At 34.4% G+C, this 24652-nt stretch overlaps 2 protein-coding genes across 3 annotated transcripts in view; one reads left to right on the top strand and one right to left on the bottom strand.

Moving 5' to 3' along the window:
* The window catches only part of LOC113548322 (neurogenic locus Notch protein), a 48735-nt gene extending 36276 nt beyond the window's left edge, over positions 1-12459 (top strand). Inside the window, exons 9-19 of one of the 2 annotated variants that reach the window (XM_026949140.1) lie at positions 4964-5507; positions 5586-6352; positions 6444-6738; positions 6813-8366; positions 8447-8642; positions 8713-8883; positions 8952-9503; positions 9574-9909; positions 10007-10252; positions 10361-10580; positions 10704-12459. In XM_026949140.1, the coding sequence (XP_026804941.1) occupies positions 4964-5507; positions 5586-6352; positions 6444-6738; positions 6813-8366; positions 8447-8642; positions 8713-8883; positions 8952-9503; positions 9574-9909; positions 10007-10252; positions 10361-10580; positions 10704-11635 (5813 nt within the window). In that variant the 3' untranslated portion in view covers positions 11636-12459. Of the gene's footprint in view, positions 1-4963; positions 5508-5585; positions 6353-6443; positions 6739-6812; positions 8367-8446; positions 8643-8712; positions 8884-8951; positions 9504-9573; positions 9910-10006; positions 10253-10360 lie in introns of both variants that reach the window. The other variant, XM_026949139.1, reaches the window with a different exon arrangement.
* A 5219-nt stretch (positions 12460-17678) lies between these two features.
* The window catches only part of LOC113561279, a 76212-nt gene continuing 69238 nt past the window's right edge, over positions 17679-24652 (bottom strand). The window contains exons 3-4 of the mRNA XM_026967603.1: positions 23995-24162; positions 17679-19986 (exon numbers count right to left, since the gene is read on the bottom strand). Of these exons, the coding sequence (XP_026823404.1) occupies positions 19841-19986; positions 23995-24162 (314 nt within the window). The 3' untranslated portion in view covers positions 17679-19840. The remainder of the gene's footprint in view (positions 19987-23994; positions 24163-24652) is intronic.

The following is a 24652-nucleotide window of genomic DNA, read 5'->3' as shown; positions in this document are numbered from 1 at the left end:
ATATTATTGCCACAGTATATATGTATGTAAGAGCGAGTGTAGGCAAAGACGCGATTATTGTCGATCGACCCAACCGGAAACCGTTAACGGATATATATCTACGAAACGCGAAATTTGGTACTGCACATTATACTGCGCGATAAAACTCTTCTTTGCAACGAGCGCGCTGTTGTAATTTACATGTGAAAGCATAATATAGGTAACACCTATTATCGATACGCGAGTTTTATGGGTGACATAAAATAACGTGACTTGTACGATCGGAGTACATGACGCACCGCACCGCGTGGTCGAAACCAATTCCGGACGAATCGGTTTCCGTTTCGACAAACGTAACAATAAAAAAAACGTAATAACAATATTAAAACCTTCTTAGGTTCGTTATAAATTATTATACCGTTTGACGCCCGGGCACCTGCAGCAGCGGTTAGTCGGGTCGTAAAATATTTTATCGTTCCGTAAACAAGTATTGATGGAATCGTGCTTGGTCTGTCCACGCTCGCATTCGGGTGCATTAAAAACAAAACGGGTTTCAGACGAATGCGACGACGAAAATCCGTCGGCGTAATGGTCTCGTGGTACATCATCGTTTGTATTTCAATAATATTACTGCTGCAGTTGCACTACGTTCGTTACTTGTACGCTTAAAAGATGATTCTAATTGTTTTTCGGCATGGTAGGTTCTGTGTAGGAGAATTTATGCTACCTTAAGTAGTAATACACGTTTTATACACGATCGCGCGCCGTCCTGTGTTTCGTTCGATAATAATATTGAATAATTCGACGTTTTCAATCCTGCCGTCGACAATATATTGTACCTATATTATTATTGATAAATGCGAAGATCGCGGTATTGTCTCGATCGTCGTCGTGCCCGCACAGTCGTTACGGTAAATCACGAATCTCCTCCTACCCCGCCCATCCACGGACGTAATATTATTATTATTATTATTCGTTTATCCGTTACGGCCGTCTCACAGGCGTTGCGATCGCCGTCCTGAGTACTGCGGAGCGAGGTTATCGCGTCGTGGTGATGGCGGCTGGGCTATGTGCGTGTGCGCCGATAGAATATCATTTGTATTGAGTTTTCACGACGACTGACGATTGCGGCGCTAACGATTAGCCGCGTCCGGCAGAATAAGTGTATATTGGTTGCGTATGTGTGTGTCAGATCGTAAGTCTTTTCAGTATGCGCCAATCGTCGTAAGTCCTGGTGGAAAGTACAAACTGGTCTGGTCCCGAGAACCCGAGTGGATACAATTCCTAAAAGGGTCGTGTATACCGACGGTGGCGCGGAAAGCAAACGATGCGAAATAATAAATATAAAAAAATAAAATAAAAAAAACCATTACCGATCCAACCGGATTCCGAACGCTTTATATTATTTATTATTATTACTATTCCCGCTTCTATCGTCATTCGCTCGTCGCGTATATTATATTATATTATATTATATATATATATATATATATTATGTTTATAATGTATAATATAATATTCCTTACAGCTACGGCTATTCCAGTTAGTACCTATAGGTAGGTAGTAGTAAGTGAGTTCTACAAATCAAACGGGCGAATAAATCGACAGACATGAGGACGACAACAGTTGCGTGTTACATTACCTTTTATAACGCGCGCGCCGGACGACCACGGCGTGATTGACACTCGGCCCGCGCGGAGTGGTGTAGAAGAGGAACTGGTCGCGCCGGCCGACGACGCGCACATAATAATAATAATAATAATGTATGTACCGGTTGCCCGAGTACATAATATTATTATATTATATTATTATACGCGAGTCCATAACATTATCATGCACGCGTTTACAACGCTATAGTATATTATACTCTTATACTCGCGCGTACACACACACACACACACACACATTCACACGTGGACAATGGACATATTATTATATACGTACTGGACGCTCACGGATACTCGTACCCGTGTAGTTTGTATCTGATATACTATGCGGTATGTATCGCACACTACGGTATCGGGAACGCACACGATACGCAGCTACCCTCCGCCGCCGCGTGTAGCATATATTATAATATTCTTCTCGGGTATTATATTATATTATTGTATATAATATGCAAGCGCTGCGACGGATCCGTATAAATGTTCATAAATTTCAACGCGTCCGTCGCCACGAGACGGCGGAATGATATAGGCGTTATTCACACTTCGTGCGGGTTCGCAACGTATATCATTCGCGGGACAGCCGCGCGGTGTACCTATACATATATACGTGTATATAGGTAACTACCAAGTCGACGTCCGTACGCGCGTTACCGGCCGGTCGGACACGATCCGGACCGGGCGCGGTGGCGGACGACGACGACACCTCCGATCATAAAATATGGAAACCTGCGCGAAATATCGACCGCGTGCCCCGTTTGATTATTATTATTATTATATTATCGTCGTCATGTCTTCGCCGCGGGACCGTTGTACGTACCTATATAATATTATGTTAGTCCGTAGAAAACCGACGACGGTCCCGGCTTAATGTTCGAAATGCCATAACATTATGTTATGTATACTGTTCCGATGCGCGCGTGTGTGTGTGCGTGTGCGTGTAGGACAAATGTTTCGCCGAGTGTCCCGCACGACCAGCTATCGCGTATAAATATAATATAATATATAATAATATTTACACACACAAATACGCGTTGTATCGATAGTGTACCTACGTGACATTACATTACGAGCATATCGTGTATTACTCGTGTATGTGTGTGTGCGAGTGTGGCGTGTAAGTGCAGTGTATGTGGGTACGAGTCCCGAGGAGAGACATTACATCGGTTTACTCGGGTTTTCGCCAACGCGCGGTTTCTCATACTCGACGCGGCCGCCGCTGTCGCGTTCCTTCTCCGTACAATATTATCATTATTATATATTATTGTTCCACTGTTGCGATTATACTCGTATCTTATATTTTATTATTATGTATGTGTGTTTTCTACTCGGAACCGCATTCGAGATAAGGTATCGGCGATTATTCGTCATCTGCAGCAGCTATACAGCGTTGTTTACACGACGCGACGTAAACATATGCCTTTTATTTTATCGCAGTAACAAACGGACGACAATTTACATAATATTATATTTTATGTACATGTGTATTATTGACAACGATATATGCACACAAATTGGCCGTAACGATGGCTTTTTGTCTTTGTCCCGGCAAACGATCCGTATAACTTGCGTTTCATAATATTCAAATTCATTAACGCTAAACAGACTTGACGAAACGAATCGCAGGACGAGATATTATATTTTGTTCCCACATTGTTTTATATTTAGTTAAATGTGCAGAAGGATATTACATCCTTATATTTTTTTTAACACTTTTACACTACCATTAAAAAATAAAATGTAAATAACCCAGTTTCAAATTGAACCCATTAAACGAACATATGGCATCGTATTTGGTTCGGTATAGCGCAAAGACAGTTTCCTCTCTAAATCATTTTTTTTTACTATACCGCAAGCGAGAAGGAAAGGATAAAAAACTACGATATTTATTTTCTTTACATATGGTTGCAGAGTTTGGTTTATAAATATAAATATTAACATCGGTGATTTTTACTTGAAATGCGAAACAATAATTCACATAACCATCATGATACGTCATAAATTTTAATAAAATACGGGTACACAACGTCACAAAATACAATAAATATTGTGAAATGTATTTTTCACGTTATATGTAATTAAAACATTCTATGTAACTAAATGTATGAATATATATTATTTGATTTCTAATACTACAAACTACAAACAAGTTACGATTACATATAAACCATAGCATTCAAGTATTGAGTTTCAGGTAATCTAATCTCAAGACATTCAAACATTTAATTATCTTTATACTAATAATGTGTATAATGAAATAATCAATCTATCGGGTTTCAATTAGATTTTTCAACTCTATATAATTTAATCATTGAATTGTAACATAAATGTATTATAATCATGGTATTAACTTATTTCTGATTAATTCGATTTGAGTGAATACATCATTATGTTTAATAATATACAACTCATTTATCGTGGGATTATTTTTTATTTTAGATTTAAGACTGAAAGTAAAGATTTGAATTGAGTTTTTTTGTGGGTTTCATAATTAAATACTTTTTCATTAGGTAATGTCTTCGTTAACTCTGGTTTTAGTCCAAAACTATGTTAAATAATATTTAATCATTGCCCGACGAAAAAATATTCATATAAAACACTTGCAACTATAAACTTCATACTTATCATGTGATTGAATATTTAACGTGTGAACAATTTTATCATACTGCATTTAATAGCCGGGCAAATAAAACTCAGTTAATACAACTACTGATGTCGGCTTGTCGCGAGTAGACAGTTTAGTAATTTTCTTCACGTGTCTGATTGAATAGTATGTGAATTGTAGGGAAACATTGTAATAATTTGCAGGTCTTTATTGGATTTGGTATTGTTCTTGTGTACCAAAACCGGACTGAGGTCTCTCCGCGGACGTGCGCGTAGCAAACAGTCCTTGTCGACCAAACCTGGAGACAGATGGTCTGTCGAACGATAGTTCTGCGTCGGATAATTAATTTCGTTCCCGCGCGATTAAAAACCAGACCGTCAACCTTTAATTACCAAACGTGGAACTGGATCCCGTCGATTCCTTGGAATTATTCATTTCCCACATACATACACACATATTCACTCGGTAGTCGCACACACACACACCTGTTATATGCGCTCTCTCTATGTGTGATATCATATAATATTATGTGCAACGCTATATGTGACCTGCATCTGTAATCTGGAACACACATTCGCTGTAGCGATTTTTTTTCCTTATTTCTCATGATAAAATAGATATCTACCTACAATGACGCACAAAATACCATTAACTATTTTGCTAGGCGTTATAGTATAACATTATAACTAATAATAATGGCGTATTATTTTAACAGGGTTTGCTGGCACGCAATGTGAGATTGATGTGGACGAGTGCGAAGCGGACCCGTGCGAGAACGGTGGTGTATGTACTGACATGATCAACGGGTACAAGTGCTCGTGCCCAGCTGGGTTCTCGGGACCACGATGCCAGATCAACATCGATGACTGCGTGAGCAGCCCGTGCAAGCACGGTGGCATATGTCACGATTCGATAGCCGGTTACCAATGTGAGTGTTCGCCAGGCTTCACGGGATTCAACTGCGAAAACAACATCAATGACTGTCTGTCAAACCCGTGCAAGCACGGCGAATGCATCGACGGCCAGAACTCGTTCACGTGCTCCTGTCATCCGGGCTATACGGGACTTCTATGCCAGGACCAGCTGGACGAGTGCGCGTCTGCGCCTTGCCAGCACGGCGGCACGTGTGAAGACCTGATCAATGGATATCAGTGCCGTTGTCGAGCAGGCACTTCCGGCCCGAACTGTGAGGTTAACATCAACGAGTGTGTGTCCAACCCCTGTCGGAACGGGGCGAAGTGCATCGACGGTATCAACAAGTATGTAGACTTTTACATTCTCTTAATCCTGATGCTTGTGTATGTATTGTTCACACTAACCGTTCATATTTTTCACAGGTATTCTTGTGACTGTTTGCCCGGCTTCACCGGTTTGCATTGCGAGATGAATGTGGACGAATGCGCCAGTAGCCCTTGTGCCAACGGCGGAACTTGCGTGGATCTAGTGGCTGGTTGGCGTTGCGAGTGTCCTCGTGGTTACTATGGGCCTAGGTGTTTATCCGACATCGACGAATGTGCCAGCAACCCGTGTTCTTTGAATGCGTTACGTTGTGAGGACGGCCTCAACCAATTCATATGCCACTGCAGACCGGGCTATACTGGCAAACGTTGTGATATCGATATTGATGAGTGTAGCTCGAACCCGTGTCAGCACGGCGGAGTGTGCACGGACCGTGTAAACGGATACACATGCCAATGTAAACCCGGGTATTCTGGGCACAACTGTGACGTAAATATTGATGATTGTGCCATTAACCCGTGCAAAAACGGAGGGTCGTGCATTGATTTGGTGAACGCTTACAAGTGTGTCTGTCAACTACCGTTCACCGGCTCGGAGTGCCAGAGCAGATTAGACCCTTGTACGCCCAACAGGTGCCGCAACGGTGCCAAGTGTTCGCCTTCTAGTAACTTTTTAGATTTCGCATGTGAATGTTCTATCGGGTGGAAAGGTCGTTTATGCAACGAAGATGTAGACGAGTGTGCATTGACTGCACCTTGTCGGAATGGCGCCACTTGTCAAAACACTGACGGATCATATAAATGCGCTTGTGCTCCTGGTTTTCAGGGCCGTGATTGTGTAATCAACACTGACGAATGCGCTTCTTGTAAGTTTATATACTGTTTTAAAACCTTTAAAATTGTTTTCTAGATACATTAAGTATTGTTTTTCTAACCATGAGTAATTTTTGATTTCAGCACCTTGCCAAAACGGAGCTACATGTCTGGATGGTATTGGTGATTATACTTGTATGTGTTCTGATGGGTTTTCCGGCCGTCATTGCGAAGTAGACGTTGACGAATGTCTCTCACAACCTTGTTTGAATGGAGCCACTTGTAAACAATATGTAAATTCGTACACTTGCACATGTCCCGTTGGATTTTCTGGCATACACTGTCTAACTAACGACCAAGATTGTACTGATTCATCCTGTATGAATGGCGCCACTTGCGTCGATGGTATTAACAACTACACTTGTATATGTCCAACTGGGTGAGTAAAATTATTTATTTTTGATTAAATACTTTTGGTTTAATTAACAATAACAATTTCGTTTCTTATTTTAGATATACTGGATTAAATTGTCAAACTAGAATAAACGAATGTGATTCTTCGCCATGCGATAATGGCGGTACATGTCTCGATCACGGAAAGTATTATACATGTCATTGTGCGTATGGTTATACGGGCAAGAACTGCGAATCTTTGGTTGATTGGTGCAGTGGTGGTGGAGGCATACCACAACCCTGTGAAAACGGAGCAACCTGTAAACAAATTCAGAACTTATACCAGTGCGTTTGTCAACCCGGTTGGACGGGCAAGGTGTGTGACGTAGAAATGGTATCCTGTAACGATGCGTCATTACGTAAAGGGGTTCGACGTGATGCTCTATGTCATAATGGTGGCGTTTGTGAAGATATCGGTAATAGTCATAGGTGCCATTGTGCCGACGGTTATTCCGGTAGCTATTGTACGAAAGAAATCAATGAATGCGATTCAGCACCTTGTCAAAATGGTGCGACGTGTAGAGATTTAGTGGCAGGATACTCTTGCCAGTGTCCACGTGGCTTCCAAGGACAAAATTGCGAATTGAATGTTGACGACTGTCATCCTAATCCATGTCAAAATGGTGGAACATGTCGTGATTTAATCAATAGCTTTAGCTGTTCATGTCCACCAGGTACACTGGGTATTATTTGTGATATAAACATTGATGACTGCTCACCTGATGCTTGTCACAACAACGGTACTTGTATTGATCGTGTTGGAGGATTTGACTGTCGTTGTCCAGCCGGTTTTGTTGGTCATAGATGTGAAGGTGACATAAACGAATGCTTATCAAACCCTTGCGATCCATATGGAACATTAGATTGCGTTCAATTAGTTAACAATTTCCACTGCAACTGTCGTGCCGGTTACATGGGCAGACATTGTGAAACTAAAGTCAACTTCTGCGAGAGCAGCCCATGCCAAAACGGTGGTGTATGTTCTCAAGTGGAAGGTGGCCATACATGCGTATGTCCGAAAGAGTTTTCTGGAAGGAATTGTGAATTCTTTGGCGTAGATTGTGACTCTAGTCCTTGCCAAGGTGATGGCTTGTGCCACTCATTAGATCATGGAGGATATCAATGTGAATGTCCGCCGGGCACGGCAGGTATTCACTGTGAAGTCGATAGTTACAATGAATGTGAAAGTAATCCTTGTGAACATGACGGTACTTGTCAAAATAAACTTGGAGACTACGCGTGTTTCTGTCCAATATACTGGTCAGGGAAAAATTGTAATATTTATGATTCCAAGTTCAAAGGAGGTCTGGGAAAATTCCCATCTAAAAGCATTATGACAAAAAAAGATTACGATTGGGAACGAGAGCTGGCTGCTTGTGTAACCAACGGATGTACCGCTAAATCTCAAGATAACAGGTGTCATCAAGAATGTAACACAGCCGCTTGTGATTTCGATGGTGGTGATTGTTCTCTCGGATTAAACCCTTGGAGAAATTGCACAACAACCAAAAACTGCTGGCAAGTTTTCGCTGATGGACGTTGTGACGTGGAGTGTAATACACCTGAATGTTTGTACGACGGAAGAGATTGTGAAAGAACTTTGATGCCTTGCAAGTATGTATTTTATATTTGATTAAATAAATTGTATTTTTAATGAATAATTTATAATAATTTGCTGTTTTAATTTATTTTAGTCCAATATATGATGCATATTGTCAAAGTCATTATGCTAATGGGCATTGCGATTATGGATGTAATAATGCTGAATGTAATTGGGATGGTTTGGATTGCGAAAGAGAACCACCTAAAATTGCCGAAGGTGCCATGCGTCTCATTTTACGAATGGACTATCATCAACTTTTGTCTAATTTAACTTCGTTCTTACGAGAGGTAAGTAAAGCCATTCAAGTAATTTTAATAATATAATTTAAGACGTTTGACATTAAAAAAACTTGTTTAGGTTGGTCGAGAGTTAAGAGCCACTGTCCGAGTGAAACAAGATGAATTGACTGGAAAACAAATGATATTCCCCGCGGAAAGTCCTCCTGGAGCTGTCGTGGTTTATTTAGAAATTGATAATAGAAAATGTGAAATAACCAGAGATGTGGAATGTTTCTCGAGTGGTACAGGGGTAAGTGATTTAGAAAAATTAAGTGTTAATAAAGTTTGATTACTTATTGTATGTATCAACTGTTTTAGGCTGCTGGATTTTTGGCTGCTTCAGCCGCTAGTCATGCTCTATCAACATCGTTTCCTATTTATAGAGCAGAAGGTGTCGGTCCTGGAAGCCAAATTCCAATTGAACAACCTAGGAGTAGTACGGCGTTAGTGCTGACTGGAATGTTCTTGATACTAGTTATCGGTCTTAGTCTTGGAGTGTTAATATCTACGCATCGCAAAAAGGCGGCTGGTATAACATGGTTCCCAGAAGGATTCTTACGTACTGGTAGTAATAGCAGTAGAACAAGTACCCAAAGAAGAGTACCCGATGGACAAGAACTTAGAACAATGAAGCAAAATAACATGACTTTGAGTTGTATGGACATGAATAGTGGTGTGATGACCATGGGAAGGGGTGCCGGAGCTTGGTCAGACGAAGACGCCGAGGGTGATATGCCTCCAGCAAAACGACATAGACCAGCTCCGATATTGTCACAACCTTTAGATAACCCTTACGATGACGTTTGGAGTCACTGTAATTTGAATTCTAACGATAACAAGGCAACTGTTATGTACACACCTCCGTCCAGGGTAAGTTTATATGAGAAATGTCAATGTTTAAAACGTGCATTATTTAACGGGGTTCGTTTATTTTTCATAGGAAACGGAAGTTAATGAGAGACTCCCTGGTGGGTTGACGAGACTAATGGATGTGACAGTAGCTGGCGGTGCTGGACTGGATACAAGCATTGATAATGAAGATGAAGGAGAAGACGCTACAACCAACATGATATCAGAATTGGTTTCGCAAGGTGCAGAATTGAACGCCACGCTCGATAAAACCGGTGAAACTTCATTGCATTTGGCTGCAAGATATGCTAGAGCAGATGCTGCTAAACGTTTGTTAGATATGGGCGCCGATGTTAACTTTCAAGATCACACTGGCCGGACACCATTACATGCTGCTGTAGCTGCCGACGCAATGGGTGCTTTCCAAGTAAGTTAATTTACATTAATTTTTTATTAAACGAGAAAACATCTATTGTAATCGGGGAAAAACATTTTGATTAATGGTGTTTATATTTTATTTGTAGATCTTATTGAGGAACCGTTCAACAAATTTAAATGCTAGGATGCACGATGGTACGACACCGTTGATTCTAGCAGCCAGGTTAGCCATCGAAGGAATGGTAGAAGACCTAATTCATGCTGACGCCGATATCAATATACCAGATAACAGTGGAAAGACAGCCTTGCACTGGGCTGCATCGGTCAACAATGTAGATGCAGTCAACATTTTGCTGGCCAATAACGCCAACAAAGACGCTCAAGACGACAAGGTAAAAATATATATAATCGGAATTTAATCAGAAAATAAGCTCCATATATTGCCATTGATCAGTGATTTACAATATTTATTTAAACGATACTTTTGTTTTATTCTATAGGACGAAACACCGTTATTCTTAGCAGCTAGAGAAGGCAGTTTTGAAGCATGCAAAGCGCTTTTGGATAACTTCGCAAACCGAGAGATCGCAGACCACATGGAACGGTTACCGCGGGACGTGGCCAGCGAACGGTTGCACCACGACATCGTTAGATTGCTGGATTCACACGTGGCTCACCCTAATGCTCAGACGATGGTGCCTGTTAACAACAACTTCATGAGTAAGTCGCAGCGAAATCGTGTCTCGCGGCCGTTAGTGCCATTACCCAAGAACACGCAGACGACGATGACAAATACGACGACACCGGCGACGGAGATTGACCTTGGGATGTGTTTGTTCACAGACTCGCAGCACATGATGTCGGCTCATTCCAACATAAACATACCCGGCATGAAGTTGAGCAATGGGGGCAATGGTGGCGGCACGGCCAAGGGCAAAAAGAGGCCGAAACCATCGAACCCGACGAGTCCTGCCGACTCGATGGACTCAAACCTGTCGTTGAAGCGGAAGGGCAGCGTGAAAAAACCACCTCCCCCGTTACCACCGTCGTCGGCCATGTCATCCACCGCGGCAGCGCCTAGCAACAAGAAACCATTTGGGTTGGACGTGACGTGTGCCGGTGGTCCCAACAACATGGACCTGATGGCGTTGGACGTGTCCAGGCTGTATGGCGGCGCCGGATTACCGCAACAGCCGCCCGCATACGAGGAGTGCCTGTCACAGTTGCCGTCCGCGTCTCAGAGACCGATGGCCAATTACGGTGCTGCAATGCACCACCAACAGCATCAGCAGCAACAGCAACAGCAGCAGCAGCAGCAGCAACCCGACTACCGAGTCCTCCACCAGCAGATGTTAGGCATGCAGACGTCGTTCCAGGAACCGTCGCCGCCGCACAGCGTGGTCATGTCACCGTCGCCCGGAAAGACGCGACCGTCGCTACCTACGTCGCCCACGCACATGCAGGCCCTCCGACACGCCACCATGCAGGCCGTGGACCCGTTCAGCCAGTTCCATCACTTTTACGGCAGCGTCCAGCAGACGCCCCAATCGCTACAGCCTCCCCAGTCGCAGCACGCGCAGCAGTACCTGACGCCTCCGTCGGACGCGGCACCCGAGAGTTTCCCGACGCCGTCGCCCGACTCGCCATGGCACTGGTCCTCGTCTTCGCCTAACTCCAATTCCGACTGGTCGGAAGGCATATCGTCACCGCCCAACAACAACAACAATAACAACAACGGACACCCGAACAAAGTGTCGGACGCCGTTTACATTTAAAACGAATTGTTGGCGAGGTCGAGTCTTCATCCGTGTGCGTGTACGTCATTCAGCGGGACGGGTTCGGGTGAATGATTATAACATTGTTTTTGTACTTTTGTTTCGGTGCCATCGTCGGCAGTTTGGGTCCGTCGTCACCAATACCAACCACAATTAGCCTACGGTTATTATTATTATATTAATTTTATTATTTTTATGTTTTGTGTTTATAGCCTACGAATGTGTTGAATCATTTTTCTATGTTTTTAAACGAATTCTCTCTTTTTACCCTGTGTATATATGTATATTGTTCAAAGTACAGATTTTATTTATATATGCATATACATATTTTTATCGCTTTCGTGTACATTATTATTTTTATCATGATTATTGACATCGAATACCATTTTTCTCCCCCACCCATTATTTATGTACCATAATGGCCATGGTGTCTACCAATTATTATTATTATTATTATTATTTTATTATTATCATTATTATTATTATTATTATTATTATTATTATTATTATTATTGTTCTCTTTATGATTAATTTGTCTCGTTGTCTTGTCGAGATATGGAAAACAAATCTATCGAACAATCTTATAATAATCTACTAGACTTATTCGGTGGTTAATAAGCACAACGACAAGACTGCTAGGGATCTAAATGCATTTTTATTTTTATTTTTATTTTTTGTAAATAATATTTTGTATCATCAAGGGATTGTTCGTTCACGATCTCATCACATGACATTTTTAATATTATTGTTATTGAAATATTATTGTAATTATTTTTTTTCTCGTAATTTTATGTTGTGGACAAATAGATTAATTTAAAAATACATTGTTTTTATTCATACAAATTATGTATAATAAATGTATATTTATTTATAAATATATAAAATAAAGTATATATATGTATATATATTTTATATTATAAAATTCTGTATGTTATATATTATAATAAATTTAAATAAAATCATTAGTCCATTCCTCAATTATTGTACTGTAAACTTAGAAGAACTTTTTATGGGTTTAATTTTTGTTTTGTGATTATAATTTAGCAAAAATCCCATGACTTCCCTTATGTACCTAACAACTAGGTTTATAATATATTACTTTATATTATTATATATATAGTAATATTTTGTGTTTAAATTTTAACAAATACATTAAAATTGAATTAAGCTTATAAATTTATTGTTGAATAGATCTTATTCCTTAGGACATTTTATTGTTGCTACACAACCATTACCATATATTTAAAAATGTTTAAGTTGCATAGGTAGGTATTCTTTGCAAGTAACAAGGTGAGGTGCTTATATAACTTTTCACATTTATGAAATTAATTTAAATAGATACTTTAATATAAAAATGTTCGCAATACATACATCAATTTATTGTATATCTTATTTTTTATTAGATAAACAATATTATTTCTTAGTATGGTGGTTTATCTTTTAGATGCATATTGGCTTAAAGTTAGATCGTGTTGTACAGCAAATAACTAAATTTTTTATACGGTATAATGTTTTTTGATCATTGAAGTTAACTTTGCGATAGCTGTGTATACCTGCTAAAATGTGTAATGTAAAAATCAAGTATTTTATGGTTAATTAAAAATATTTATTCCATTGACCTTTATAGATTTACTATAAATGTGTACCTACGTGTGAATTCCAAATATTATCAAAGAAAATAGTATGTATTAAAATAGTTAATGAAACATTTCTACTGTTTATTGATAAAATTAAAATATGTCACACAAGAGAATCAAAAATTAGGTATCTTAAGCTTATCTATTAAATCCTGACAAATTATCTCTTTTAAGGTAACATAATCTGGTTAGGAGATTAAAGTTTTATCAGTAAATTGCATGCTGTACTGCACAATAACTCACTAATATTAAACAATATACACAATATTATGTTGATACAATAATTTTTATAAAATAGATAGACTTGCTTGTAAAAATAAATCTATCTATTTTGCTTTATGTATTTTTATTGAATTATTTTTCACTGAGCTTACTTATAAATCACTCATTCTTTCATGTTTCATTCTTAAATAATGCAATTTATAAAAAATTTTAAATAATGGCTTTATATCAAGTATTAAATATATTATATAATATTGAGTTATGTGTTCCGACTTATCAGACTAAGACGATTTACAAATTATTAAATATAAATTGACTAATAATTATTATTAGTTAGTTACCTATTATTCTTAAGTCAAAATAGGCAGTATGATATTATATTCTAAATATAGGGTAGACTATTATCCGGAGTATACCTTGTTGAATATATTAGATATTGTTCTTGCTCATTCGAATTTCATTTTCAATCAATTAAAAAAAGAAATCGGCTTAATAGATTACAGTAAAAAGCTCTTTTGTCATTTGAATAAAATAAATTTGTATGAAAAAAAAACTAAATATTTTTAGTGTTCAGGTAAATATGAATTTCCAAAAATCAAGTTTAAACAAATGCATAATTAAAGGAAAATCGGAAGGGGTGATCATGTTTATCACTGGTCTGTGGGTCGATTATGTCCCGGAATGAATATTAAATATTATATAATATAATATGTATAATTCAATCGGTAGCCAAATGGTATATACGATTAAGGAGAGTAGGACGGAAGTAGAGGCCGCTATGAGAAGACATCAACAGGATGTTGTCGTTGAAACCGGAAATGATTATTTCCGATCATCGGTGTTGTATCTATCTTAACCGGAAATAATTTAAATGGCTCGCATACTTTTGATGGCTCTCAACCTTAAATATATGCAATGAGTCTACACTATATTATGCTTTTGATTCGTTTTTATTTTGTTCTGTTCATTAAAATTGAGATAAACCTTTTTTAGGTGTCCTTTTTGTCATGGAAGTTTGAATAGTAATAGTAATGTTAAAATTTGTATGTGTTCACCGTTCGACTAATCATTATTTATGTTTATACTTATGTCAATAAGTATTAGAAATATTTGTTTTATACTCTAATACCTAACCCATATGGTTTTGTAAATTTTTAATATTAAAACAGTTAATAATAATATTACACGAGGTGTATAATTTAATTCAGTGGTTGAATTGGGGGGGGGGGAGACGGAGTACATATTCTTTTTTATATATTTTTCAGAGTAACCCTTCTAATTTCTCATTATGGAACGTTGAAGACGGGACTTTCAAAATTCGTTATTTTACATTTTTAAATATTTTTATTAAAATAAATATAATAAAGATTTTATGTCGATAAGTTTCAATAAATATAACTCTACTATATTTACCTGCTGTCTATGACAGTTGTCTATAGACTATATTTTAGGATAGTATCACAAATAGAAAAATGAAATCGAATAGATATGTAACAACGAGAATGAACTTGATGAATAACTTTAATTATTTTTTAACCAAAAGGATGTTTGTTTCTTTCATTACATCGTTTGTTTCTAGGGTATGAGATATTTAATATACTTCCCTATTGGATTTTGTTACGTTGACACGTATTTTTCACGGGTAGTTATTATTTTTGTTTTCGTAGTTTTTGAACGAGTATAATCGAGCGCACGAACGTGCTAAAATCATTAAAAATGATTGAATTTTTATTATTGTATTGCAAATTTCATTCGGCTTTTGTACGCGTACAAAGGTATAGAATACGAATCGTCATTTGTTGTCAAAAAAAAATATATATTAAAATGTTGAGCGTAACTGAATAAATTGTGTTAAGTCACGTTGAAATTAAAACCTGTCCTTTGACCTATTGTATAGTAAATATATTTTTTATTCCTACAAACGGCAAGATCAATACCAAATGTAGCAATAAAAACATTGCTGACCCATTTTTTTTCTTGTGAGAATCATTTTAATTATTAAATTTGGACTCAAGAACTAATTGAATCTGCGAAATCGAAAACCATGCGTTCATTAATAAATAAATATAATATATTATATTATTTCAGTTAAACAATACAATTATTATAGATTATACTCAATTGCAGTAACTTTTTGGATTTATTTATTCTACCGGAACGACGTAATTGGATTTAATAACACTAACCTGAACGTATACTACTTCAGAATATCACAAGAAAATTCCGCACAAGCATTTATAGATTTATTTAGTTTTCAATTTATTATTTTTGACAGTTGATATAAATAATTTTGAAAACGGCGTACACATATTAAAAAACAAATATAGGTAAATAGATCTATATTTTTTCTTAAGTGTCTGCATGATATTCTGCTGTACTGAATGTTTTTTTACATTATATTATATAAGGTTGACGTTGCGTGATAATATGTATAGATAATATTTTATGTTTTAAAGTGTTGGAATAAACAAATAAAAATTACAAGTTTCTTTGGTTTGGATTACTTGTGGTTGTTAAAAATTGCATATTTGCATGAGCTCTAGTCAGTATTGTTTTAATTGATTGTACGTTAATATTTCAAACATAAAGATTGTAAGAGGAATTCTTTTTAATAAAATTCAAATTATAGATACATATTTATGTATAATAATATCTTACCTTAATCGTTCAATATGTAAAAGCTTGGCAGTGATTCTCAATGATCATGAATATATTACATATTATTAATTATATAATAATTATTATAAATATTCGGAACCTATTACATATAAAATAATAATAAATTCTATACTTCTATTTTTTTTACAAGATTTAAATTATAATCAGGTAATACACATCTGAACGGAATCAGTGAAATACTATGATCGTGGTTGTCTGGTGTAAGTATTATATAATCAATCGGACCAATTTGGTAATCAATAAAAATAAATAGTAATGTTAGCGTGCAAGAAAGTGATTTGATTTTTGTTTTTATTGTTCTAGAAGAAATACATAAATAATGCTTGAAAACGAATAATTAATATTAAGTAATTTTACATAATATTTTTAATATAAAAGATAAAACACTGTTTTGAATTTATAATTATTTATTTAAAGAATAAATTTATGGACATGTATACAAAAACTTTTGAGTTAAGATTTTCGACGTAATACTTGTATATATATTATATATTTAGTATGTGTACCCTCTATATGATGTTATGGTTAAATAAAAGCGTACCTATTAAGACATCAAACGCGGGGTTTTAATAATGCGAGTTTGAAGCTGGTTAAAGTGTAAAGTAGCGGCAAAAAGGTATAATATACTTACTGTTGAAGTGCTGTTTATGTCTAAAACAATTTATTTATGAAAGTTTTATGTAGAAAATACTAATAATAATCAGTTTTCAGTTGCAATGTACCATCCAAAAGCATTCCTCGTTCACCTGTATTTGTTAAGTCTATTTATGTTGTAAATATACTTGTTTACAGTAAAAATAAAGATTTAATTTACAATCGGTCTATTATTATACACGGGCAATGAATGATTATACATCGTAACGGTGGTCAGTGATGTCTTAAGTAATATATGTCTGCAAATAACATCAAATAACATTTTTGGCGTAGTAATTAGAGTCAGAATTTCCTATCAATTATAAAATATAATATTATAAGGGAAAGTTTAAATTTTTAATATTACATGACGTGCGTACATACAAAAAGTTATTTTTATAAAATCAATACATTTTCGATTAAATAATATTTTTAATTGATTTTTTCTTATCAGTTGAAAAGTGTAATTAAGAATATCAGTCTAATATCAGTTCATTTAAATTTATAATACTATGAAATCAAGTCAAAATCGATAATTCTATTTTTTGCCATAAAATCAATATGATATATATTTATAAATGTACGTGCCATGTATAAAAGTATTGCAAATTTGAATATTTTATATTCTGAATTTATATTATGACAATATTATGTTAAGCGAATGGTTTTTCTCCGCGTAAACTCGCGTACGAAAAATATTATATGATATCACCGTTATGTTTAATAATACAATGAATCATATATTTCGTATTTGAAACTGTGCGAAACTCATTAAGTCGTCAATATAAAATAAAAAAACAATAAATTTTAGTTGAATTGTTATTTTTAATAAAATTACAACACATTTCTTGTTTTTTTTTTTTTCTGAAGATGATGTCGTTAAGGAAAAACTGATTGGTGATCAGCTTGTTTATAGTCACCACACACATTTGAATAAATAATGAATAGACAGCTATACAGATTTATTATGATATTATTTATAACAATATTATATCAATATAGAAGACAATATTATTATTTCCATTGTAAACCACTACAGTATTTGATACTATAATTATAGTACATGTCTTATGTCTATTAAATATACTAATATAATATATTGTTCCACAGATTACACAATTAAATAGTTTTAAAAAAATGATTTTTATTATTAATTGGTCTTAGTATATATTATTATTATATAATAGGTAAATAGGTATATAAGTTATAAACATATACATACACATGTAATTGTTGCTGTATTACTATAGCGTACGATTTATGAATATTTTATGCTTGGATACGAATCTCCACTCTCATCATAATTACTAGTAAATTATATTTTTTAAATTAAACTATTCTTTTTCATAAGTATTAATTTATTTTACAATTTTTTTTTTAAACAGATTTTGGAATTATTGAATGAAATGCGGAAGAATTATCTTATAAAATAAGGTTACATTCTACGATGTGTACATCACATTATGCGTGTTATGAGTTATGACTTACAAATTTACAACATGATTTGTATGTCAAAAACATTAAGTGCTATCGTTGGATTGTTATCGGTAAAGTATGCACATTTATTTAATATATTAGATACAGTATTGTATAGCAAATAGGGAATGTAGTATATAATATAATTTTATGATTTAGATTCACACGGAGACAAAAAGTTGTTTCGTTAATATATTTTCTACGTCACTCAAATATACGTTTTTTTACCAAATGCTATTATAATACATTTTTTAATCTTTTTTAATGATGCGAATACATATTATGATCGTTGTTATATTTATAGAATTATTATATAAATATTAAATACGATCATGTGGAGTAACGCCACAGGAGAATTATTTCAGGATTTCAATGAGTAAAATATAATAATCGTTGATTGAATAATGCGAATATTATTATAAATAAAAATAAAAATGAAATTAATCTTCACAGCGGCAATAGCGACTATTATAGTGTAATATTTTATTATTACGTGGTTTATTGTACTTGACAGAACTTTCACGTGACAATGACGACGACCGTATCGCGGTGGTCCTGCAATTAATAATCTTTCGATGACGCGATTTTCATTTTTTGCACACACATAATGTTATCATAACAATATAATCGAAAAAGAAACGCGTCCCATATCACATTATTATAATGAATAATAATATCCGTCCGTGTCGTCGCAGTTCGCAGTTTACAGCTATTTAAATAATACATATTATTCATACATTCAACATTGTATTAATTGCTACAAAAAGTACGGATATACATGAAATCATCGATATTATATATTAAATTTATGTTTTGAAATTTGTGTGAGACTTTTGCGTGAATATAGTAACACTATGTACTATGTAGAATATATTACCATCAACACGCGGTGACGAGGGTTCGTGTTATATTTTAGCGCCTTGTAAAATGTTTAATGACACCGATTCATTACTACGTACATCTACATCAAACAGCAGACGCGTAATGGAATTCCTGTCGTTGAACGTCTGTGGTATCTCAGCAGTATAGGTATACCGAACTTGGGTGGATGTGACACGTCGAGACTTGAATATTTGCATTAGAGACAGTTCTCTTGGGTTCTATCAATCGCCACGTAACTACGCGTGACGTCATGACTAATTGACGGTGTTGTGAGGTGGTGATTGACGGGTGGAAGTATGCCGGGCGAACAATTTATGAACATCGCTGGATGAGCACCACGCGAGATGTTGAGACTCGTGTCACGCGATCGTCAAGAGTAAGAGACGACAAGGAATCTTCAGTGATGGACACATAATCAATATTATGATTATGTTAGTAATAATGACGATGATGATGATGATGATGATAATAATAATATCTAATAATAATAAAGTACACGTAATAATAATAATAATAATAAAAATATTGGTTTAGCTATAACAACGCGAGTGGGGCCGTTCAAATTACATAAATATTTCTGTGTACGCAGTCCGAGTAAAGCACTCGTATGCAGGTGGTCGTAGTAGGTAGTATGCTTAGGTATGTGTATGATGTATGAGTGTATACTTTTTCCATGTTAAGTGCGTACGCTTATCTCTTGCCTCTTCTTGCACCGCTGACGAGCCAAATAGCACAGAGCTATCGTTATCAATATGACTATGGCTATGCTCATTCCGATGCTGATCCATATGACTTCCTCGTTGAAACCACCAGACGCGTGCCCTGTAATAGACATGTCAAGCATAACTTAATGTGAGATAACCAGACATTGCAAAAATCGTCAACCGCCGCTAATTTGAGGGAAAAAATAAGATTTTTTTATCAAACTTCAAATAACACCTATCCGATAATATTATATTATCATATATATATATGTATATATTATTATGTATATCATACATGTAAACATCACCATATATACATGGATAATACGATATCATAATTGGGATTTCTGTTTTTAAGTTACTTGACTGTTAGTATTACTAACATTTAACAAACTTATATTCCTCAAAACTACGGACTAGAAATTAATTAAATTATAACGAAAAGTATTAAAGAATAACTTTGGTTAATTTATTTAAATATTTTGGTGAAAATAAAGATGTAATAAGGAAAACGAATAAATGGAATTTTAAAACATCTAAGAAAGATCATTATGTATTTATACGATATAAACATTTTTTTTTCAAACGAAAATAACCCAATTTTCTTGTAAATTTTTAAAGAGATGATTTTTTTTTAATAATAATTTTGATTTATTTATGTACACTTAAGTAGTTTTTAAATTATTAAACTTTAAATCCCTATAATCTACTTCAAAGATAATGATCCAAGATAATAAACTTAGTAGATATAATTATTAAAAAAATTAAAGTTATTAATATTGATTTCTTAAAATTGTCTGAGTATACATAATATTTCATCAAATATTTAATTTACGTGAAAAATAAATATATATCTTTTATTATTAAAAATTAAAATATTTGAATATCTAGTTGTTATATTATACTCGAAGTGGGAGATTTTTAAAGGGTGTTTATTGTATGAAACAAAAATACTCATTCATTGTAGAAATAGCTTGTTATATTTTTGATTAACGATTTGCAGTAAAATCTAAGAAGCGTGGTTTTCTTTAAAAAAAAAAATAAATATTGTATTGCTATGGTATACTTAGATGGTTTAGTATTTTAATAAATATTTTAAAATAAAGTTTTGATGCTTAAATATTACTTGAAAATCCCAAAACTCGAAATTTGAATGAATGCATTATTTTGGAATAAAATGGAAGAGAGTATGTTTGGTTTATCAGTATCACCCGATGTATACGTGATATTTGATTTTAATTTTTTATGAGGGAGTTTGAACGAATAATAAAAATATTTATAACGAAGAAAAGTTGAGAAAATTGCCTCGAGATTAATAGCGTTTTTCATACATTTTGTTCTTATATATAATTCATAAAATACGTTGTGCGTAGGAAGAACATCGTGATTTAAAAGTAGATTCAACCAAACGGAAGACGGATACAACAACCATTACCATTTTCTTTGTTTTTACTGAAATAAGTCATAATATATAACATTTTTTAGGTAATTTCTCAGTGATTTGTTTAAAAAATAAAATATTGTTAACAATCGAGAATTTTGAGATAAAAGTTACATACAGCTGAGTTCCATCTCGCTTAATTCATTGCAAATTATTTTCTATCGAAATAATATAGCTACAATTAATAATGAAGACATCAGTTACCTACGTAAAACATATTTTTCGTGTGCGCGACTATCTATCGCGCAACTGCGCAAAATATATCGAAACATAATTTAGAAATAAATTCTGTGCCTCTGCTCCCACGATAAAATATTATGCTTTTCAGAATATTCTATCAGTATGCTGTGTTAAGTATATTATTTGTATGTATAAAAAAAAAGAACTGTTAAATAAATAGTGTAGCCATTGGCAATGGCATTTGTCGAGATAGACGACCATTAACATTATAATATAATATGCAGCATGGGGATACAATATTGTAATAAAGATATAAGATAATATATATATACGAGTATATCATTTATTTTAGTGTGTAAGTAACTAACATAAGTAGGGCCTGAGAAGCAAATTGTGCTGAGGTAACACAATATTATGTTATTTAACGGCGCCGTTGCAGGCTCGCACACGCGGAGAATCGCTCTGCTGTCGTAGAGTTCTGTAGAAGTGTGCGTTTGACGGCCCGTACGCTATGAGGCAAACGGCTATTACACGGACCTCAGTGGATGATTGCATGTTTGTTTTGATGTAATAAAAGTGTTTCCGACCATAAGTTGTGTTCAACTTTCTTACAATTGTTTGGCTTTGTATCTTCACGACTTTACAGCGCCCGGGTATTAATATCATTATGGTCATAAAGTCTAAAAGGAACATACGCGAAACAGTAGACGTATGCCGTCGTACTTCTATATATAAGTTAACAGAGCTGGCCAAATTGAATTTAGAATTATAGTCATTAGTTGTTAAGAGTGTACATGTGTCGTAGGTTTAAGCACGTGTCACTCAATACGAGTGATCGACACAGAGTAACATAAAACAAAATAAATAAATAAATAAATAATCATTAATAATTACAAATAAAAACGTACGAATTGAACAGTCGTAAGTTATATTAATGACTAACATTTTTATTAACTCTACTGAATGCTGGTCGCCTAGCTATTTACTACGAATGTTTGAACACAAAAACATACTATTATATTATAATTACGTATGAAAAGAATGACTCTATAACCTTTATATATTTATAACTCTACGGTTTTCTGTCAGTTACTCTCTTTACAAAATATAATCCATCTAGAATTATGAACTATTTAACATCAATCGACATTCGACGCAATCCATCATTATAAATTTGAGTAAAATCAAATAATTCAATATCACTACACAAGTTAGGATTAACCTCAAATAGTTGAAAGTTTCGTAAGACGTCACTAGTATAACACGCTGGTGCTGTTTTTATTGGGTAATTCGGAAACTTTTGATTGCGTCTATCACGATGGAGTACGATGTACAAACAATTACCATGCAGTATACATCATATTACATCTATATTTAAAAAAATCTTAAACTACGACATTAATTAAAATTTTAAAAACGTAATAAAATTAATTATATATAAATTTTTTTACAGGAATTAAAACCGCATTATTTAATTACTTACGTCCTGAGTTTTTGAGTATAATAAAGGACTATATTAGATTTTTTATATCGTTTGAGAATTGTTCTATGGCAATACCAGTTTTTTATCGAAAGAGAATCATTTTCATTCAATCAATTGTTGTTTTGAAATATTTAAATAAAAATTTGAACTAGTCAATATTTTAAATATTTAATCTATGTACTAAAGATAGTTGGTCCACGATAATTAGTTTGGAATTGACAGGAATTTCGATTATTTGAAATTTGTAGAAATAAATAATATTAATTAATAAATATTTTATTATTTTTAAAAATTGTCTGAATATAATAAATCCTAGATCCAATATTATATACATATTTCATTTTTGTAAAACCATTTTTTAAAACATTTATCTTTAGTTTATATACATTTTAACAACTCAGTTTATAATCGTTCGAATTTATATTAGATAATATGTTCGTGAATATTTTTAAACGTATCAATAATTACTTAACGAGTAAAAATCTATTCCTATTTAAAAATAAATAAATTTGTATCACTAGAAGGCTTCTAGAATTCTTTAATAGTACCTATACAAAATTTAAATAATTAAATATTACAAAAGTTAGAACTTGATTAATTTGATTGTTAATGAAAATTTAGTGAGCATGCTTGGTGAGCCACTTGGTGCACGAATTCAACCCAAACAATACTGAATCACTGTTGACGACAATATAAATCGAATTATCAATTTAATATTTTTTTTAATATATTTTATTCACATAAATGGGCTTTTAAAATAATAATAAAATATTAATATTACAGTGACACAGGAATTTCAACAGTTGTATTATCAACTATAATGAACACGGTGTATTTTTTTTTACTGCTACACTGAGCGGTGGCCTCCAACATTGTAAAAATCTTTTAAACAACCTGTGGCTCCATTTCTCGTTAAAAATCTATTACTTAATGGGCTATAGTTAAAATATAATAACTTTTGGCGACGATAATATAATATAACGACGTGTCACACAACCACCGGACATAATATCAGTATTTACCGTCACTAGATCCACCCGAATTGTGTACGCCGACACCTTTGCCGGCCACTCTTCCTCCGACCGGCATTATCGATTTCCAGAGGACAACCGCTGGTGCGTAACTTTTGAAAATCCCTACTGCGACTTTCCCCAGTCGCCACCGCCACCGCCGAATGATTGATCCGTTATCTAAGTAACAAATAATAACTATAATTATTATAATAATTCTATGATACTGGGATGTTCACATATATATATATATAACATTAAAGGAACATAATACAATGCATATTATAGCGGTGTATAATTTATTATTTTATATTAAAGTATATATACATTTTGAACACAGTCGAGCTATTTTTCATCTACGGAAATCGATCTGTAACAATAATAAATTATGCCGCGCCAGACGTATCAATACTTGTATACTAATAATATGGTATCGCATCTCGCACGTCTCAAGTAAGATTTTTTCCAATATCACAATGTTATACTAATATGTTCAATACTTTTTTACTCATACGCGATTGTAGGATTTTTGTACGGTATATTCAATTGACTTTTGACTTATATTATAAAATATTTAAGTTACGTTTTGAGAATTCGTTGGTATTACAAGAATATGTATTTGTCAGACGATTTTATTATATTTTTTATATTATAGCACTCCCCTAAAGCT

Source organism: Rhopalosiphum maidis, chromosome 1, assembly GCF_003676215.2.
Source record: "Rhopalosiphum maidis isolate BTI-1 chromosome 1, ASM367621v3, whole genome shotgun sequence".
NCBI classification, from domain to species: domain Eukaryota; kingdom Metazoa; phylum Arthropoda; class Insecta; order Hemiptera; family Aphididae; genus Rhopalosiphum; species Rhopalosiphum maidis.
Note: the sequence above shows the minus strand (reverse complement) of the source record. Positions and strands in the feature narration are given on the sequence as shown.